General features: G+C 44.2%; 2 protein-coding genes across 2 annotated transcripts; both read left to right on the top strand.

Moving 5' to 3' along the window:
- Positions 1-5,190: 5,190 nt before the first annotated feature.
- On the top strand, positions 5,191-14,120 carry LOC118373666 (clusterin-like protein 1). Its single transcript, XM_035759869.2, has 9 exons — positions 5,191-5,261; positions 6,264-6,396; positions 8,291-8,439; positions 10,421-10,591; positions 10,702-11,158; positions 11,784-11,918; positions 13,025-13,239; positions 13,383-13,553; positions 13,719-14,120. Exons 2-9 carry the CDS (start codon positions 6,294-6,296, stop codon positions 13,722-13,724), a joined length of 1,407 nt encoding a protein of 468 aa, XP_035615762.1. The 5' UTR covers positions 5,191-5,261; positions 6,264-6,293; the 3' UTR covers positions 13,725-14,120.
- A 45-nt stretch (positions 14,121-14,165) lies between these two features.
- tyms (thymidylate synthetase) lies at positions 14,166-17,538 on the top strand. The gene is made up of 7 exons (XM_035759878.2): positions 14,166-14,502; positions 14,678-14,751; positions 16,067-16,241; positions 16,343-16,444; positions 16,583-16,758; positions 16,884-16,955; positions 17,259-17,538. Exons 1-7 carry the CDS (start codon positions 14,280-14,282, stop codon positions 17,394-17,396), a joined length of 960 nt encoding a protein of 319 aa, XP_035615771.1. The 5' UTR covers positions 14,166-14,279; the 3' UTR covers positions 17,397-17,538.
- Positions 17,539-21,830: the final 4,292 nt, after the last annotated feature.

Genomic DNA, 21,830 nt, shown 5'->3' with positions numbered 1-21,830 from the left:
GACTCCATCATTAAGTTTGCCGACGAAACAACAGTGGTAGGCCTGATCACCAACAATGATGAGACAGCCTATAGGGAGGAGGTCAGAGTCCTGGCAGTGTGGTGCCAGGATAACAACCTGTCCCTCAACGTGATCAAGACTAAGGAGATGATTGTGGACTACAGGAAAAGGAGGACCGGGCATGCCCCCATTCTCATCGACGGGGCTGTAGTGGAGCAGGTTGAAAGCTTCAATTTCATTGGTGTCCACATCACCAACAAACTATCATGGTCCAAACACACCAAGACAGTTGTGAAGAGGGCTCGACAACACCTATTACCCCTCAGGAGACTGAAAAGATTTGGCATGTGTCCTCAGATCCTCAAAAAGTTTGACAGCTGCACCATCGAGAGCATCCTAACTGGTTGCATTACCGCCTTGTATGGCAACTGCTTGGCCTCCGACCGCTAGGCACTACATAGAGTAGTGCGTACGGCCCAGTACATCACATGGGGCCAAGCTTCCTGCCATCCAGGACCTCTATACCAGGTGGTGTCAGAGAAAGAAAAACATTGTAATTGCCAAAGATTCCAGCCACCCTAGTCATACACCGTTCTCTCTGCTACAGCACGGTAAGAGGTGCCGGACCACCAAGTCTAGGTCCAAAAGGCTTCTTAACAGCTTCTACCCCCAAGCCATAAGACTCCTGAACAACTAATCAAATGGCTACTCTGACTATTTACATTGTCCCCCCTTCCCCATTTTTGCACTGCTGCTAATTTATGTTTATTATTTTACATTTACATTTAAGTCATTTAGCAGACGCTCTTATCCAGAGCGACTTACAAATTGGTGCATTCACCTTATGACATCCAGTGGAACAGCCACTTTACAATAGTGCATCTAAATATTTTAGGGGGGTGAGAAGGATTACTTATCCTATCCTAGGTATTCCTTGAAGAGGTGGGGTTTCAGGTGTCTCCGGAAGGTGGTGATTGACTCCGCTGTCCTGGCGTCGTGAGGGAGTTTGTTCCACCATTGGGGGCCAGAGCAGCGAACAGTTTTGACTGGGCTGAGCGGGAACTGTACTTCCTCAGTGGTAGGGAGGCGAGCAGGCCAGAGGTGGATGAACGCAGTGCCCTTGTTTGGGTGTAGGGCCTGATCAGAGCCTGGAGGTACTGAGGTGCCGTTCCCCTCACAGCTCCGTAGGCAAGCACCATGGTCTTGTAGCGGATGCGAGCTTCAACTGGAAGCCAGTGGAGAGAGCGGAGGAGCGGGGTGACGTGAGAGAACTTGGGAAGGTTGAACACCAGACGGGCTGCAGCGTTCTGGATGAGTTATAGGGGTTTAATGGCACAGGCAGGGAGCCCAGCCAACAGCGAGTTGCAGTAATCCAGACGGGAGATGACAAGTGCCTGGATTAGGACCTGCGCCGCTTCCTGTGTGAGGCAGGGTCGTACTCTGCGGATGTTGTAGAGCATGAACCTACAGGAACGGGCCACCGCCTTGATGTTAGTTGAGAACGACAGGGTGTTGTCCAGGATCACGCCACGGTTCTTAGCGCTCTGGGAGGAGGACACAGTGGAGTTGTCAACCGTGATGGCGAGATCATGGAACGGGCAGTCCTTCCCGGGAGGAAGAGCAGCTCCGTCTTGCCGAGGTTCAGCTTGAGGTGGTGATCCGTCATCCACACTGATATGTCTGCCAGACATGCAGAGATGCGATTCGCCACCTGGTCATCAGAAGGGGGAAAGAAGAAGATTAATTGTGTGTCGTCTGCATAGCAATGATAGGAGAGACCATGTGAGGTTATGACAGAGCCAAGTGACTTGGTGTATAGCGAGAATAGGAGAGGGCCTAGAACAGAGCCCTGGGGGACACCAGTGGTGAGAGCGCGTGGTGAGGAGACAGATTCTCGCCACGCCACCTGGTAGGAGCGACCTGTCAGGTAGGACGCAATCCAAGCGTGGGCCGCGCCGGAGATGCCCAACTCGGAGAGGGTGGAGAGGAGGATCTGATGGTTCACAGTATCGAAGGCAGCCGATAGGTCTAGAAGGATGAGAGCAGAGGAGAGAGAGTTAGCTTTAGCAGTGCGGAGCGCCTCCGTGATGCAGAGAAGAGCAGTCTCAGTTGAATGACTAGTCTTGAAACCTGACTGATTTGGATCAAGAAGGTCATTCTGAGAGAGATAGCGGTAGAGCTGGCCAAGGACGGCACGTTCAAGAGTTTTGGAGAGAAAAGAAAGAAGGGATACTGGTCTGTAGTTGTTGACATCGGAGGGATCGAGTGTAGGTTTTTTCAGAAGGGGTGCAACTCTCGCTCTCTTGAGGACGGAAGGGACGTAGCCAGCGGTCAGGGATGAGTTGATGAGTGAGGTGAGGTAAGGGAGAAGGTCTCCGGAAATGGTCTGGAGAAGAGAGGAGGGGATAGGGTCAAGCGGGCAGGTTGTTGGGCGGCCGGCCGTCACAAGACGCGAGATTTCATCTGGAGAGAGAGGGAGAAAGAGGTCAGAGCACAGGGTAGGGCAGTGTGAGCAGAACCAGAGGTGTCGTTTGACTTAGCAAACGAGGATCGGATGTCGTCGACCTTCTTTTCAAAATGGTTGACGAAGTCATCTGCAGAGAGGGAGGAGGGGGGAGGAGGATTCAGGAGGGAGGAGAAGGTGGCAAAGAGCTTCCTAGGGTTAGAGGCAGATGCTTGGAATTTAGAGTGGTAGAAAGTGGCTTTAGCAGCAGAGACAGAGGAGGAAAATGTAGAGAGGAGGGAGTGAAAGGATGCCAGGTCCGCAGGGAGGCGAGTTTTCCTCCATTTCCGCTCGGCTGCCCGGAGCCCTGTTCTGTGAGCTCGCAATGAGTCGTCGAGCCACGGAGCGGGAGGGGAGGACCGAGCCGGCCTGGAAGATAGGGGACATAGAGAGTCAAAGGATGCAGAAAGGGAGGAGAGGAGGGTTGAGGAGGCAGAATCAGGAGATAGGTTGGAGAAGGTTTGAGCAGAGGGAAGAGATGATAGGATGGAAGAGGAGAGAGTAGCGGGGGAGAGAGAGAGCGAAGGTTGGGACGGCACGATACCATCCGAGTAGGGGCAGTGTGGGAAGTGTTGGATGAGAGCGAGAGGGAAAAGGATACAAGGTAGTGGTCGGAGACTTGGAGGGGAGTTGCAATGGGGTTAGTGGAAGAACAGCATCTAGTAAAGATGAGGTCGAGCGTATTGCCTGCCTTGTGAGTAGGGGGAAGGTGAGAGGGTGAGGTCAAAAGAGGAGAGGAGTGGAAAGAAGGAGGCAGAGAGGAATGAGTCAAAGGTAGACGTGCGGAGGTTAAAGTCGCACAGAACTGTGAGAGTTGAGCCGTCCTCAGGAAAGGAGCTTATCAAGGCATCAAGCTCATTGATGAACTCTCCGAGGGAACCTGGAGGGCGATAAATGATAAGGATGTTAAGCTTGAAAGGGCTGGTAACTGTGACAGCATGGAATTCAAAGGAGGCGATAGACAGATGGGTAAGGGGAGAAAGAGAGAATGACCACTTGGGAGAGATGAGGATCCCGGTGCCACCACCCCGCTGACCAGAAGCTCTCGGGTGTGCGAGAACACGTGGGCGGACGAGGAGAGAGCAGTAGGAGTAGCAGTGTTATCTGTGGTGATCCATGTTTCCGTCAGTGCCAAGAAGTCGAGGGACTGGAGGGAGGCATAGGCTGAGATGAACTCTGCCTTGTTATCTATGCATGATCACTTTAACTCTACCTACATGTACATATTACATCAATTACCTCGACTAACCTGTTGACCACATTGACTCTGAACCGGTAACCCCTGTATATAGCCTCGCAACTGTTATTTTATTGTTGCTCCTTAATTCTTTTTTATTTCAGTTTATTTTAGTAAATATTTTCTTAAACTGCATTCTTGGTTAAGTGTTTTTAAGTAAGCATTTCACTGTAAGGTTGTATTCGGCATGTGACAAATACTATTGTGTTTTGTTTTATTTGAAATGGCTATCTAGCAATGATCAACAACCAACTTGACACAGCTTGAAGAATTTTGTGCAAATATTGAACAATCCAGGTGTGCAAAGCTCTTAGATACTTACCCAGAAAGACTCACAGCTGTGATTGCTGCCAAAGGTGATTCTAACATGTATTGACTCAGGGGTGTGAATACTTATGTCAATGAGATACTTCTGTATTTAATTTACAATAAATTTGTCAAAAATGACTAAAACATGTTTTCACTTTGTCATTATGGAGTTTTGTGTGTATATGGGTGAATTTAATTCATTTTAAATTCAGGCTTTAACACAACAAAATGTGGAATATGTCAATACAAATGTGTTCCACATTTACCAACCTCCTACCATACAGTTTAGATATTGACTAGTTCTGGTCCAGGGCGTAAATCACATTTCTACATTAAGTCAGTCAAGAAACGTGCACCAAGGACCTGGACCAGAGCTCGATATTAATATCATCAGGATGACGTAAAAATGGTCAGAAAGTGAAAAGGAAACAACATTCCCACAGACCAACACACGCACGCACGCACGCACGCACGCACGCACGCACGCACGCACACACACACGCACACACGCACACACGCACACACACACACACACACACACACACACACACACACACACACACACACACACACACACACACACACACACACACACACACACACACACACACACACAGAGAGAGCACAGTCATTTTTCAATCGTGCAAATGCGAAAGCGGTGTTGCATGCATGGTGGATATTACGGGGCCCAAGGGAAAGGAGGTCTTCGTGCCATGGGGTTCGGTTTAGAGTTTGGGTCTTTCTGGCATGGAGCCACAGTGAGGCCCTGGGCTGTGTATGTGTGATGGCCATGGCAAACAGGTTAGATTCAGAGTAGAGCCAACACTCAAACTTCGGGGCCAATGTCCGCCATGGGTCGGCCTTCTCTCTCTGCAGTGTGAATATGGGCGATTCGTGGAAATAGTTTCACTGAGACACGTAGCCTGTGGAGAAAAGGCTCTGAAGTCCTATGGAAAAGATAAGCAGATAGGTTTTTTTTGTTTTTGTTTTGTTATGTATGCACTGAAACGGTAATCTCTAGTCAGCTGTGCAGGTGAGGTGTGGATGACGGCAGGCTTAATGGTCGATATTGCAAATAGGCTAATTGGATACAAGATGACTGCTGTCTACAGTCATATAAATAGAACAAATCCTTGGGTTAATGCGAACACATCACGCTCGACCGCACGGCGCTACCAAGTCTGCCGCTTCTGTTTTCTCTCATCTCTCAAGGTAAACGTACGTTTGTGCCATTCATCCTATAGCATGTTCCCATCACGTGTTGTCGCTTTGCTTTCTGATTGGTTTCTGGTATGTATTGAGTAAGTAATTAGGCATGTATGTAGGCTACTATGGATGCTGGTATGCAGGATATCTGTTCGTATTGGCAATAACTGATGACTGATATTCTGGTATGAGAAAGGTATGGTGTGTTTTGTGATGTGTTTTGCTGTTGCAGTCTTTTCTATGGATGATATTTTGCTCATACTGAAATAGAGATTATTGTCAGTAGGAGGAAACATATTTAATGTAGTATTGAGTGGCTATCAGGGTTGGAGTCAATTCCATTTTAATTCCAGCCAATTCAGAAAGTAAACCAAATGTTCCTAGTTGAAAAGCATAGAAGAGAATTGGAATTTCAGTGTACTTCCTGAATTGATTGGAAGGGAAACAGAATTGACCCCAACCCTGGTTGCTATTCAGTTTACCATGTCGTTTTCCAGCCACTATTCAGTTACTTAACTTGCATTTCAGTGGAGAGAGACAGATGATTTATTTTGTGAAGTTGAACATATATCTTTTAAGTATGACCCATCTCTAACATTTGAACAATAAACATAAATAGTCTATCGAGCTATTGATTATACCCATCCGTTGCCCTTTATGGCTTCGAAATCATTGGCATCTTTTCACCAATCCTTTGAATACTTAAGATATTTGCACCCCCTTGTGGCAGACAACGGGATCACTACGTCATGTCAGGTGTCTATTCAAATCCTCTTGTCTGTGAAGATCAGGCAAGATCCAGAACTGTCGATGAATCAATGACTTCCAGGAAGGTTCCGTGAGAAGAAGTCATCTCTCTAAAGCCCAATTCAAAGTCTACAGCCGGCAGAGCCACGATCATCCGGCGGCCCCATTGTGACATGCCTACGGGGGCCAGTCAAGAGAGCACGTTTTTCTGTATCGATCTGACGTCAAGTCCTAATATTTAACCAATTGGTTGTGTTTCAGAGCTGCACCTGTGAGAGTACGCCAGTGAAGATGAGAGCACTGCTGATTCTCACCCTCTACATTTCATCTCTTGGGGTCCTGCATTGTGGCCCCGATCCCTCTCCCACAGAACTGAGTGAGGATGTTCTCCAGGGTGAGACCTAATTTGAAATGTACTCTACCACATGCAACTTTCTTCACCTTTATCTAACATGTGACGTTCAGCAAACCCTTTTATCCAAATGGACTGACAGTAGTAGTGCATGCAAACATTTTCATATTCCTTGAACCCACAACCCTGGCATTGCAAGGACCATACTTTACCAGGACTATCGGTGTCACATAATGGCAATCAAAATCAAATCAAATAGTATTTGTCACATGTCGAATCCAACAGGTGTAGATCTTGAAATGCTTACTTACAAGCACTTAACCAACAATGCAGTTCAAGAAACAGAGTATTTAATAAAATAAACGAAAGTAAATATTAACACAATAAAATACCAATAACGAGGCTATATACAGGGGGTACCGGTACCGAGTCAATGTGCGGGGGATACAGGTTAGTCGAGGTAATTTGTGCATGTAGGTAGGGGTAAAGTGACTATACATAGATAATAAACAGTGAGTAGCAGCAGTGTAAAAACAAAGGGGGTGTCAATGTAAATAGTCTGGGTGGCCATTTGATCAATTGTTCAGCAGTCTAATGGCTTGGGGGTAGAAGCTGTTAAGGAGCCTTTTGGACCTAGACTTGGCGCTCTGGTACCGCTTGCCGTGAGGTAGCAGGGAGAACAGTCTATGACTTGGGTGACTGGAGTTTGGACCTTCCTCTGTCACCGCCTAGTATATAGGTCCTGGATGTTAGGTATCTTGGCCTTAGTGATGTACTGGGCTGTACGCACTACCCTCTGAAGTGCCTTACGGTCAGATGCCGAGCAGTTGCTATACCAAGTGGTGATGCAACAGGTCAGGATGCTCTCGATGGTGCAGCTGTAGAACTTTTTAAGGATCTGGGGACCCATACCAAATCTTTTCAGTCTGCTAAGGGGGAATAGGAGTTGTCGTGCCCTCTTCACAACTTTCTTCGTGTTTGGACCATGATAGTTTGTTGGTGATGTGGATACCAAGGAACTTGTATTTCTCGACCCGTTCCACTACAGCCCTGTCGATGTGAATGAGGGCTTGTTCGGCCCTCCTTTTCCTGTAGTCCACGATCATCTCCTTTGTGTTGCTCACGTTGAGGGAGAGGTTGTTGTCCTGGCACCACACTACCAGGTCTCTGACATCCTCCCTATAGGCTGTCTCATCGTTGTCGGTGATCAGGCCTACCACCATTGTGTCGTCAGCAAACTTAATGATGGTGTTGGAGTCGTGCTTGCCGCAGTCGTGGGTGAACAGGGAGTACAGGAGGGGACTAAGCACGCACCTCTGAGGGGCCTGTGTGTTGAGGATCAGCGTGGCAGATGTGTTGTGGTCTACCCTTACCACCTGGGGGCGGCCTGTCAGGAAGTTTTTGTCCAGGTGGGAAAGAGGCCGTGTGGAGTGCGATTGAGATTGCGTCGTCTTTTTAGAGACAAGGATCTGTAGCTTTTTGGCTGTGCAGGTGTTTCTACGCCTGTTTGCATTCCTGTCGTTCGACAGGGGGTTATTGAAGGTTTGTTTGGCGTTCTATAGCTCGAGTCGCCGCCAATAAATATACAAGCAGAGAACTGAGAACGCCCCAACAGGCGTTATGCAAATTGGAGTGGGTCTAGGGTTTCTGGGATGATGGTGTTGGGGTGAGCCATGACCAGCCTTTCAAAGCACTTCATGGCTACCTATGTGAGTGTTACGGGGCTGTAGTCGTTTAGGCAGGTTACCTTCGCTTCCTTGGGCACAAGGATTATGGTGGTCTGCTTGAAACATGTAGGTATAAGAGACTCGGTCAGGGAGAGGTTGAAAATGTCCGTGAAGACACTTTCCAGTTGGTCCGCGCATGCTCTGAGCACATGTCCCGGTAATCCGTCTGGCCTATATCCAGATGTTTTTTCTGTTGGTTCTGGGTCCAGGGCTGTCGAGGGATGGTGAGCGTTATGTTGACGAGGAGATGAAGAGAGCCTTGTTTGGGGTGAAGCGGATGAAGGAGGTGATGGAGAAGAACCAAGAGAAGCATGAACACCTCATGAAGACCCTCAAAGAAAGTAGCGACAAGAGGAAGGTAAGCCATTTCACAGACAAAGCCGTGCACATAAAATCATCATACAGTAACATATACAGTGCATTCGGAAAGTATTCATAGCCCTGGATCAAATTGTTTTTTTCCCCCTTCATCAATCCGCACACAATACCCCCGAAATGACAAAGTAAAAACAGGTTTTTAGAACTTCTGTCATATCCAATTGGTAGTTTACAGTCTTATCCCATCGCTGCAACTCCCGTACGGACTCAGGAGAGGCGGAGGTCGAGAGCCGTGCGTCCCTCGGAACACAACCCCGTCAAGCCGCACTGCTCCTTGACACCACACACACGTTTAACCCGGAGGCCAGAGACCAGCCGCACCGAGGTCTAAAAGGTACTGCATCGCAGTTACTACAGATCCCGCTGTAGTTTTGGTACCCTTCCCCAGATCTGTGCCTCGACACAATCCTGTCATGGAGTTCTAAGGACAATTTCCTCTACCTCATGGCTTGGTTTTGGCTCTGACATGCACTGTCAACTGTGGGACCTTATATAGACAGGTGTGTGCCTTTCCAATGTCCAATCAAATGAATTTTCGACAGGTGGACTCCAATCACGTTCCAAACTTCTTCCATTTAAGAATGATGGAGGCCACTGTGTTCTTGGGGACCTTAAATGCTGCAGATCTGACTTCCCCATACACAGAAACCCATCACACATTTTCTGCCTCATAAAAAAAGGGTCATACAGAGACCACAAAGCAGACACTGAGTTGTGGATGTGGACTTAAGGAGGGCGTAGAGTACAATTTTTTTAAAACTGTTTTTGCATTGTCATTATGGGGTATTGTGTGTAGATTGATGAAGGGAATTTAAAAAAAAAATCAATTTTAGAATAAGGCTCTAACTTTACAACATGTGGAAAAAGTCAAGGGGTCTGAATACTTTCCGAAGGCAATGTATAAGGTACCATGATAATAACAAATCACAGATTATTATCTGCATATGATTTAGGCAGTGAAAGATAGCACTTGGTTGAACACACCACAGCATTTAAGGCACGAGACAATTTGCGTTAATGTAACTCTATTAAGCATATGTACAAATATGTAAGTTATGCTCTTCCCCGAGGATAAGAATGTCCTCCAAATGAATAAATAACGTCATATCTGATTATATCATCAATAAAATAAACCCCACTGTAAGAAATTAATCCACGGTGAGAGATTGGAGTCCAAAAGAGCATTAATTATCCTGAATCTAACAGGATGTGTCCCAAATGGCACCCTATTCCCTATGTATTGCATAGGGTTTAGGGTACCATTTGGGATGCAAACAGGCTCACCATCTTCTACATGCCGTACACTGACACCAACGCTCTGACTTCCCCACACACAGACACCCATCGCATAGTTCCTGCCTCGTAAAAAAAAGCTCATACAAAGCAGACAGTGAGTTGTGGATGTGGACCTAAGGAGGGCGTAGAGTACAGCCCAGTCAGGATTAATGGGCTGACTGTAGATTTATGTCTGTGTTCTGCATTCGTTCAGAAGGGAGGGTACTGTGAGCCAGGGCCTAGGAGGACCGCTGAGCTGAAGGGGCCTCAGAACCACATCCTCCTCTTTCTCTCCTCATTGACCACACATTCACCCTACACACTGACAGAGATTAGTACAGAGGTAACCAGGAAGAAATGGAGAGGTTACAAGGACCATTAGGCATGGTTATATTAAAATGCAGCACAGTACTTTTTCATAGTTATGATCATTGAAATGTGGTTCCATTTAAGTCAGTCCAGTTGATCTTGCCTGTTAATACATCTAAAGAACACTCCAGTTTGCTATTGAATTTTGGCTGCATTTTAGTTCCCAATATGGTCTATTCCATAGTGAAGTTTCCTCTAGATACAGATCTAGGATCAGCTTCTCCTCTCCCAAGCCTAACCTTAACCATTAGTGTGGGGAAATGCACCCAAGATCTGCATCTCAGGGTAACTACACTTTACTCTTTATTTTACTGAAGGGGGCAGTGCAACTGGCCACAGAGGCGGAGCTAAAGCTTCAGAAGGCGGAGGAGCAGTGCCATGATTCGCTAAGGACATCATTTATGGAGTGTCGACCCTGCCTGGAAGATACGTGCAAGACATTTTACACCTCCACCTGCCGCAGAGGCTTCTCCTCCTTCTCTTTCAAAGTAAGGCCCCTTACACATCCACGGCTGCATCGACCCATGTCTTATCAAGTAGGCCCAAGATTGGTACAAATTCAGCTCCATTTAGGTATTTGGTTCTCTTCTGCTCACAGGTGGAGGAGTTCTTCAGGAAGTTATCCTCTCAACTGGAAACTCCAGACCAGGTTGTCAATCAGAACCAAGATAACCTGACCCAGACCCAGAACTCGGACGATCCAGATCTGGAGCTGGTCCGGCTGAATGCCTCCTTCAGTCAGATGCAAGGGAAAATGAGCTCCCTGCACAACCGGAGCACAGAGCTGGCCAACAACATGCACCAAGAGTTTGGCCATGGCTTCTGGGTGGCCTTCACCACTAAGCTGAAGCCCGAGCCCCTCTCCCCCACACAGGAGTCCCCTAGTGGGAGCTTCTTCATGGGCATGGGCCGCCTTGGCAGCATGGGCCTAGATGATGTGCTGGAGGAAGTATATGACTTTGGCCGGGCGGTAGTGGAAGACTTCAGCGATGCAATGACAGATGTCTTGGACGAGATGCAGGAGGCTGTAGATGAGGAGTCTTGGCAGCAGAGAGGTATCCAATGTTATTAGCCATTCGATACACATTCAGACTACTGGCAAATTGGATCATTATCAGATTTGTCAGGAAATACAGTATCTATTTATCATATACCATTATATAATGTTGAGATTTCAAGATCTGAGTACTATAGTCAAAGATTGTATAGTATGAAGATGCCTAGAAACTGCTCCTCCAATATAAATCCCAGATTGCGCTTGTAGGCGATGTCATGGCAACGTTGGCTAGCTAAACTCATGCGCATAAACGCGTCATCGTGTCAAACTGTCATTCTCGCACCGAACTGCTCATGTGCATGCCGTCAAATCAGAGGCACCCCTTCATCCCTTTCATGAGGTTGGAGTAATAACACGTTTAGCTACGTAAGACATTGACTCGAATCTAGTTTGTGCCTTTAGATTTAGAGAAAAAATAGCAACCAATACTTTCTCCCGTTGACTTCCCAAACCCCTGATTGGTCTGTCGAGTCTGCTTCGCAAAGTGTTCCCAAAATATTTTCAATGTTGGGCCTCTGGGTTTAGAAACTCTGTGCTCTAGTTATCACATTGTGGTGTCTCTCTAAGTTGATACACCTCCGATCATGTTTTCCTGTGTGCTGTGCCCCTTTCCAAAAACACAGAGTCCTTCCCTAGCTGGAGCTGGGTCCCAGTTCCATTCCCAGACATGTATCTCTGTAGACAGCTCCGCAGGCAGGTAGCAGAGTGCTGGCAGCTGCAGAGACTGTGCGAGTCCTGTCAGGACACTTTGGTGAAAGGTAAATATTGATGATCATTATTGAACTCTCATTGATTTAAAAGGTTTCCTGTCCTATTGGAACACATGGTTCAAATCACACATTGCGCCCCATTTTGGGGATTCCCATGAAATGGTGTTCTAATGGTCTAGATTCTAGACTGTTAACTTAAGTGTTTGACCATGCCGTTGTGTAACAGAGTTGGTCTCAATTTGCAAATCACTAGCTTTTCTAGTGTAATTAGTTAAGACAGGGACAGATGAAGAAGCTATACTGTTAAGCAAGCACAGTGTTCTAGGGGGGAATGGGGTAAGTTGAGCAAAATGGGTCAATTGAATTACCCTTGTTTCTAGGAAACCATATACAAAATGTCTCATTTCACCAAATATTTAGGAAGAGGTTGTCAAGTCATGGAATTTGTGAAGGAGGAAACCACATGGAAAAGGTTGTAGAAAGTTAGGTCCAAAAACTGATTTTCACCAAGTCGAATTAATATATTGTGTTAGAGGTTTCATGATGCTTAATCTAAACCAAAGTAGATAATTTAAAGGTTGTTCTCTAGATCAGTTGTGGTCCCTATCAACTTAAATATGAGGTACCTAAACCTAGCATGATTTGCTTCCTTGTAACTGTGTGGGCTAATATAGTCAAAATGTTTGCCTTGGGGTAAATTGAGCCAATGGCAAGTTTGCGCAAATTGAAGTGTTTTCTTCTCAGTTGTAACGCAAGGCATTATCGCTGGGATATGAGATAACAACAGGGCCTGGCCTGTGTTAAAAGTGTTTAAAAGATAAGTTAAACCCGTGTTAATAGCTGCTTAAAATGATTAACAGACAAAAACACGATTGTGTTGAATTGTGTTTGGGAAAGAAAGATAGACATGTTTTTAAAAGGTAGTGGTAATATTACATTTAGTACAGAAATGTGTAGGCGGCTTAACTTACCCTGTCCAGTGGTAATGTTTACATACATTCTGATTATTTCCATGGATACACAACATCCTGACATACATGTAGACATCTTCGTCATAAAGAATACTATATTTCCCTTGACAGAGTTGATGCTGAATGTAAGAAATGTCTACATTTCTCCCCACTCTCCCCTTATCTTGTATCATGTTCCCCCAGAGTGTCCCAGTGTTAGGGAACTCCACTCTGCGCTGGAGGAGACCTACATGGTGCTCAACACTTCTCGTCTGCAGTATGAGGAGATGCTGCAGGTGGTCCAGAAACACACGGATGACACACGCACCTGGCTCAACGCCATGGAGGCCAAATATGGCTGGGTGGCGCAGCTCACCAATGGCACCCTGGGTCCTCAGTACATCTTCGGTGTGAGCGCGGTAAGTTCACAGTACACACGTAAATGGTTGTCCTTTTGTACCTCTGATGATGATGATGATGATGTTGTTGATGATGATTTCAGCCCTTTAGAAAAAAAAATATATATTATTCTCACGATTACTGTGTTGTAACATGTTTACAGGTGGTTCTACAGGTGAGGGATAACGGGTTTAAAGGTGACACCAGAGTGGTGTTGAACATCCTGAACTCTCCTTCATTAACCCTCTCCGTCCCAGCAGAGCTAGAGGTGCAGGACTCTGCCTTCATTCAGTATGTGGCCCAAGAGGCCCTGGCCCACTACAAACAGTCAAAGGTAAGTATAAAGTCTGCAGCTAGGCAAAACGTGCATACCATGATCACAGTACCCAGACAATTCCTTATAATTTAAATGTCTCATACAGTATGCTATAGGCCCGAGCTAGTTATACATGACAAAAGTAATGGGTTGTATCCTGCATTGTTTCTGATCCTTTCACAGATATGAAGTAATCTGAGGATTTTGCAAGCTGTGCTATTCATAAACCTCAATTTACCATTGTGTGTCTACCAGTTTCTTGGAATGGAGCATTATGTTTAAGGTTGTATGCAACATTTGGTCGAGCTACGAGCTATACTCTATACACTAAGTGATGGGAATAGAAAAAATGTAAGCAACATGTGTTTGATCAACTTTTACATTTTACTGATGATTAAACTGTGATTGTGAACATTTCCATGGTTATTTTTATGTATTTATGCTCATACATCACTGGTTTCTGATCACTCGTCTCTATATTCGCGGCATATAGAGAGGCGGGGATTACCTTTTGCGCGTTTTTTCCCCAATCTCCCATTGGTCCAGTTGTAAAAACCAAGAATCACGCTTGCCCTCGTCTTTTACTTGATTGGAGGAATATATTCTATGTAGGTGTGTCTTCGAGGGAAAACCAAAATAAACCGGGAAATGTTAAATTTAACACAGGAGTAGAAGAAATCAACCAGTGCTTCCACTGCATGAATTGTGTCAGTATTTTTTGTTGTTGTTAAACTAACCAACAAAATGCCTGCTACTTCTGACATAAACACAGCGGAACCTTGTAATAACGAAGAGCCTAAGAAGGCAGATAGTCAGGTGGGACAAAGTTCGTTCTCTCTCTTCTGTGATGAACGCGGGTATCTGAACCAATGTGAATACATTTTGCAACATGGACATCGAAAGGGAGACCGAACAGGAACGGGGGTCATCTCTGTTTTCGGTTCACAAACGAGATACAGTCTCCGGGGTAAGTCGATTTAACTAATGTAAAGTATGTGTGGGAAGTTGTGCGTAGACTGTTAATGTACGATTAAAACATGTAATTTTCCCGCCATTGCACGCACAACCTAAGTAGAACGTTGCCTGGCTTTGCACGGGACCCCTGTTCAAATGACTAGCTTTTTTCCCGTTTATCGTTCCAGATCAGTTTCCTTTGCTGACGACGAAAAGGGTTTTCTGGAAAGGAATTCTCGAAGAACTACTGTGGTTTATCAAAGTAAGAAGGAAGCCATGTCCCCCGAAATAATGCACCAGTGACCACGTTTACATGCACACCAATATCCAGAAATTATTCGGAATACTCAAGTATTCTGTTTTTTGAGTTGGCTAAATATTAACATCATATCCCCTTAACAATGACCGGAATACACGCTTTCCCGGGTTATGTAAAACCAGGATAAAATGCCTAGGATATGGTGCTTTTTAGACGGGGAAACTCATGTAAACATCTTATTCGGTTTACTGTTTTACGCGGTCTGCGCATGCTCCGGTTGCATAAATCGTGCCATCGTCACACAACACCCTAGACTGCGAACACCCATGATTCAAACGTCCTCGCACAACACCATAGACTGTTGTTAGTCTCGTGACGTTTCCATCTGATTGTCAAACAAATCACTTCAAAAAAGTAGGCTACCTGTGCAGTTAGATCCACCATTAATAATGCCATTTATTTATCTGATATTCCATAGGGGACCTTTAATGCATACTGGCTATTTTCACCCCCAATAATTAACTACATTTGTTAGGCCATTTGTTTGTCAACTATAGTTGAATTCATGCAGCTTCTATTCTGTCATAACTTGTTCCCTTATAAGACTAGTCCTCACCAAAACAATGTCATCCACCTATAGAATGAATGCATTAATCTAGTTAACACCGGTGAAGTTGTCTATTTCGTTTAGGAACCGGGAGAAAACGCAACAACTCAAACCGTGGAAAGATTGGACCTGTGTAAAATGTGCAATGCCATCAAGTTTGATCGGTTTTAAAGAACTTAAAAGCTGAGAACGATGAAACACGTTTCTGATAAGACATCAGTTTGTCTGGGACGCATGTTTGTATGTGGTTGAAATACAGTCTGTGTGCATAAGTGTCGAAGATGACACTCGAGATGCTGAACAATATTATTTCTTCACTCCTGTTGCTGAGCAAATGATTATTTGTTGTATCCATTATTCTGCAAGAGTAAATATGATATTTCCCTACGTGTGAAAGGTTATAGGCCTACAGCCAGTGTCCATCCACACTTCAGTTTTCTGTTCCATTTTACCCATATGAAGTTAAATGAGGAATATTCTGTCCACTCACAGATACAGGGATACTCGTGAACGGGATATCACATGTGCATGTAAACAGATATTCCTGAATAAGATCTTAAGCGTGATGTGAGCTGCTATCCGGAATACTGTATGCATGTAAACGTGGTCACTGTTATAATCCATTGAATTGAATGTTTCCACTAGATGGCGCGCCATACCAATACATCGGGCAGAGATGTTGACTGATCTTGTTCTGTGCGTTTGCTGTAGGGCTCAACAAATGCCAAGGAGCTCGCAGAGAAAGGGGTGAAGATCTGGGATGCAAATGGATCGAGAGAGTTCCTGGACAAAATGGGGTTTACAGACCGGGAGGAGGGGGACCTGGGACCCGTGTACGGTTTCCAGTGGAGGCACTATGGTGCAGAATACAGCGACATGCACAAAGGTCCATCACCCTGACATGGTGTTGTAGGATTATGTTGTGTTTCAAGCCAACCATTTTGAACTGTAGTGCTTAATTCTCTTGCCTAATACCTCACTTTATAGATTACACAGGACAAGGTGTGGACCAACTACAGATGGTTATTGACACTATCAAGACTAATCCAGAAGACAGGAGAATCATAATGTGTGCATGGAACCCCAAGGGTATTTGACTAAAATATTCCATTCTGATTTTGCACAGGTCTAGATATTACATTTGCAGTAATGATTTCAATGTGTATTCCACACTTAACAGTCAGTGTTGGTTTGTATCGCTCACACCCACTCCTGTGCTGTTCTCAGACCTGCCCCACATGGCGCTGCCCCCCTGCCATGCCCTGTGCCAGTTCTATGTCATTGACGGGGAGCTGTCGTGCCAGCTGTACCAGCGCTCGGGGGACATGGGCTTGGGAGTGCCCTTTAACATCGCCAGCTACGCCCTCCTCACCTACATGATCGCTCACATCACAGGACTCAAGGTGGGGCAGACACTGGTTTAAATATCCTACTCACAGCACCTCCCTTCCTTTGACTAAAAGAAAAGAGGATATTTTAATAAGAGGTGTAGTAAATAAGAGATGTCTTGCCTCGTTTCCCCTTTTAGCCTGGGGACTTTGTGCACACACTGGGAGATGCTCACATCTACAGCAACCACGTCGAACCCCTCAAAGTGCAGGTAGGTTCATGACCCGATACAGCAACACGGGCAACTTTGACATTGAGATATACACTGCAGTGACAGGTGTGTAATGCTACAGCCAATGAGATGTGTATGCATACAGTACCAGTTAAGTTTGGCCACACCTACTCATTCAAGGGTTCTTCTTTATTTTTACTATTTTCTACAATGTAATAATATTGTCCATTTTGATGTTGTCTGTCAACGGATGACTCCCATTTTAAGAACCATTGTCTCAATCTGTAGTTTTTGGACACAATGTCTGGCCGCAGCCTAAACGTGATGACCCTTCCCTTACAGCTCCAGAGAGAGATTCGGCCCTTCCCCAAGCTGAAGCTCCTCCGGACGGTTGAGAAAATAGATGACTTCCGTGCAGAAGACTTTGAGATTGTTGACTACAATCCCCACCCCACCATCAAAATGCAGATGGCAGTTTAAATGGGCTTCAATTACCTTTTTTTTGTCCTTTTAACTGATTTAAATATTCAGGTACAGTCTACATGTTGCCTTTTTATTTTATGATTTAATTGTGTATTTTGTTTGTCATGTGATTTTTGTAAATAAAGAATTTATACATTTAGTTGACTTGTTAGTTGGCACAGAACATTGGAAACATGTTCTAATATTAAACAACAATTTATTGAGACAGAACATTAGAGTACAGATCTAGGATCAGCTTACACTCCCACAGTCATAACCTTAACAATTTGTGGGGGAAATGAATAACGGACCCAAGATCCACTTCTAGGGGCAACTTCACCCTACTCCACATTCCTCACGGGTCCAGGAGCTTCTTCCACATTTCTGAAGGGTATCAAGTGTCTGCACTGATGAGTCCCAACATCTCACTGGAGTAGCCTGGATCCTGATGGAACAATGACCAACAGAAATGTTGGTCATTGTGATCATTATGATTAAAACATACCTTGGGAGGCATGTAGTGGGTGTTCTGAATCACATAACTTAGTGCTCATCCTGAGAAAGACTGGAACAGATTTAATTTCAGCTCCTGACCCCAGGTCAAATATTAGTTATAATTACATGGATTTAAAGTAATTATGGGGGTCATGGTTATATTGAATGTTTTGTCATTGTGGCTGGAAATATTACCCTAAGTGACAGTAAAAGGAAGCCTCTACATAATACAAATATTCCAAATTATGCATCCTGTTTGCAGTAAGGGACTAAAGTAAAACTGCAAAACATTTGGCAAATAAATTCACGTTGTCCTGAATACAAAGCATGTTTGGGGCAAATACAATACAACACATCACTAAGTACCACTCTTCATATTTTCAAGCATGGTGGTGGCTACATGTTATGGGTATGCTTGTCATCTGCAAGGACTAGGGAGTTTTTTAGGATACAAATAAATGCCATAAACAGGAAAAATCCTAGAGGAAAACCTGGTCTGCTTTCCAATGGACACTGGGAGACATTCACCTTTCAGCAGGACAATAACCGAGAACACAAGGCCAAATATACTCTGAAGTTGCTTACCAAGACGATATTGAATGTTACTGAGTGACCTCGTTACAACATCTATGGCAAGACTTGAAAATGGCTGTCTAGCAACAATCAACTTGACATAGCTTGAATTCTGTTCAAAAATTGTACATTCTAGGTGTGCAAAGCTTAGACTTACATATGTAATCACTGCTAAAGGTTATTATAACATGTACTGACTCAGGGTTGAGAATACTTATGTAAATTAAATATTGCATTTTCAAAACCTTTGCAAAAAAATCTAAAAACATGTGTTCACTTTGTCATTATGGGGTATTGTGTGTAGATGGGTGAGAGAGAAATCGATTTAATCCATTTTGAATTCAGGCTGTAACAACAAAATGTGGAATAAGTCAAGAGGTGTGAATACTTTCTGAATGCACTGTATCTATGTCAGTCTGTGTCTCTCTCTCTCTGTATGTTCCTATAGTTGCGCACTGCATTATGAGGTTTACTGCATCCAATGGCGTAACAGATTAGATTTACCAGTGTGTTGTTGGGTCCAATCATCTGCCGTATGAGACTTCACTGGCGAATGTCATTCTCTCGGTCAGACCCCACAGTCTTGCACTAAATGATGGATGGACCAAGTTCAAAGTGATGGTGGGGGCTGACCATACGGCAGATGATTGGACCCAACAACACACAGGTAAATTGAATCTGTTATACCATTGGATGCAGTAAACATAATGCAGTTGATTGGACCAATTCATCCTGCAGCCAATTGTCTTCTCTGTTTAAGACGATTGATGCCAACCAGAGGTTGGACGTAGGTGCCCTTGGGGACCAGGCTGGCTGAGTACAAACCAATGTGGATCAAAGAGCCCACCTCCCCCGACAACATCCTGGGACATGCTGCCATCTCCAAGGTGATAAGGGGAAGTGAGAAGGATCTGAGGCCTGGGCTCTTTCTGAATGTGTCTTTCTGTGATTCCTCACATCCTATTTCCTCACTTCCTTCTCAACTATGTTGGAGAAGACCAAGGTCTTTCCCCCAAGACCTTCAAAAATATTTATTTTTATTTTTTAATGTTTGCAAATATATTAAAAAACTAAAACAGAAATACCTTATTTACATAAGTATTCAAACCCTTTGCTATGAGACTTGAGGAACTACAATGGTGTTGATCCATCCTCAGTCTTTTTATATCACAACCATTAAACTCTGTTTTAAAGTCAAATCGAATCTTATTTGTCACGTGCCGAATACAACAGGTTACCATGCACCGAATACAACTTTACCGTATAATGTTTACTTATAAGCCCTCGGCCTCGTGGTGAAATCCGTGAGCACTTTCCTTCCTCTCCGACAACTGAGTTAGGAAGGACGTCTATATCGTTGTAGTGACTGGGTGTATTGATACACTATCCCAAGTGTAATGATTAAATTCACCATGCTCAAAGGGATATTCAATGTTATATTATATCAATTATATTCAATTAACCCATTTACCAATAGGTGCCCTTCTTTGCAAGGCATTGGAAAACCTCCCTGGTCTTTGTGGTTGATTCTGTTTGAAATCCTCTGCTTGACTGAGGGACCTCGCAGATCATGTGTGGAGTACAGAGATGAGGTAATCATTCAATAGAGTGAGTCCATGCAATTTATGTGACTTGTTAAACACGTTTTTCTCCTGAACTTATTTAGGCTTGCCATAAGAAAGGCTTTGAATACTTATTGACTCAATACATTTCAGCTTTTCAATTATTAATTTGTAAACATTTCTAAAAACATAATTCCAGTATGACATTATGGGGTGTGTAGGCCAGTCATGCACAATCTCAATTTAATGTATTTGAAATTACACAACCAAATTTTGGGAAAAGTTAATACTTTTTTTTTGTGTATTAAAATAGTCAAAAGTTTAGAATTTGGTTCCATATTCCTAGCACGCAATGACAACATCAAGTTTCCGACACTACATATTAGTTGGATGTTTGTAAAAAAATATATAATAAAAAAAATAATAAAGTTGGTTGTTTGTGCAGCTCTGATTCTACCGATAGCTACGCTATTGAGGGAAATTGTATTTTCTATGCCTGTGACATATGGTTGTCCCACCTAGCCATTTTAAGAGGAATGCACTAACTAAGTCGCTCTGGATAACAGTGTCTGCTAAATTACTGACATGTAAAACATTTAACACTGCATTCAGGATCGCCGCTGTGGCCAACTGAATTAATAATTTTTCTGGTCCAATCCGGCACAAAATGGGGAAACCTTTCAGTGAAGGGCGGCAGGTAGCCTAGCGGAGAGAGCGTTGCGCCAGTAACTGAAAGGTTGCTAGATCAAATCCCCAAGCTGACAAGGTACAAATCTGTCGTTCTGCCCCTGAACAAGGCCGTTAACTCATCATTGTAAATAATAATTTGTTCTTAACCGACTTGCCTAGTGGAGGGGCTGTGTGTAGGCCTGCTCACCCATCACATCTGCCTACTGCCGGTGAGAAGGTAAAATCCACAGAAATAACTCAATCTCCTCTAGATTTCCCCACAACTAGGGTTGACAGGGTTTCCACAGCACACACCACCGCAGTTTGAAGGGACAAAAGTGAAAGTTAGTGATCCATTTGAAAACAGTAGATAGTATTATCCTCAGACTAGCAGGTAGGTTGACATTGGGACAACTAGCATAACATCTGCATAAATCTGTGAAATAATATGGTCAGCTTGCATTTGTTCTAGTTGTGCCTATTAATACAAAGCCAGCCTGTATTGTCTTGACACATATTACCACAAGATGACGCTGTGGATAACATGTATTTGTTGGTTACAGAAAGCCAACCAATTATAATACTCCAAATGTATTTAAATTGTGTAGTTTGTGGATCAAGAATCTGACCAATTTCTGTGCCGCTTCCCACAAGTAAAAGTCAACCAATATCCTCGCATTCCTTGATCAGTTTCGATGACAACATAAGCGACAGAGTAGTCCAGGTTGGTGATGAAATTAGCAAATGTATTATTGCATTGTGTAATAGTTATAACTACTGGTGGTACCTTATGTATAACATTTTACGTAAAGCAAGCACAGCGGCAATTATTAACTTTTGTCTGCAACTTCTGTAATAAATCAGTCATTACATTGATGCACGTACCATTGCGCCTGAACAATGATGCTCAAAATACGTTTGAAATCTGACATCACTGACTGTCAATTTGATATTTGTAGAATTCAAATTTTAAAAAAGCTAACAGAGAAGTAGCCCCTTCTGTACTATCGCAATTTCAACAGGGAGTCCCGCCCACTGCAACTGGTTGAAATGCCTCTGCACCGAGCAATAATGTGATTGTCACATGACTTCATGCATAGTAGCTGCAATGTAACTGACAAAAATCAATTCATGCCAAGAATATTAATCATTC

The sequence above is a fragment of the Oncorhynchus keta genome, chromosome 4 (assembly GCF_023373465.1).
Source record: "Oncorhynchus keta strain PuntledgeMale-10-30-2019 chromosome 4, Oket_V2, whole genome shotgun sequence".
NCBI lineage: Eukaryota > Metazoa > Chordata > Actinopteri > Salmoniformes > Salmonidae > Oncorhynchus > Oncorhynchus keta.
Note: the sequence above shows the minus strand (reverse complement) of the source record. Positions and strands in the feature narration are given on the sequence as shown.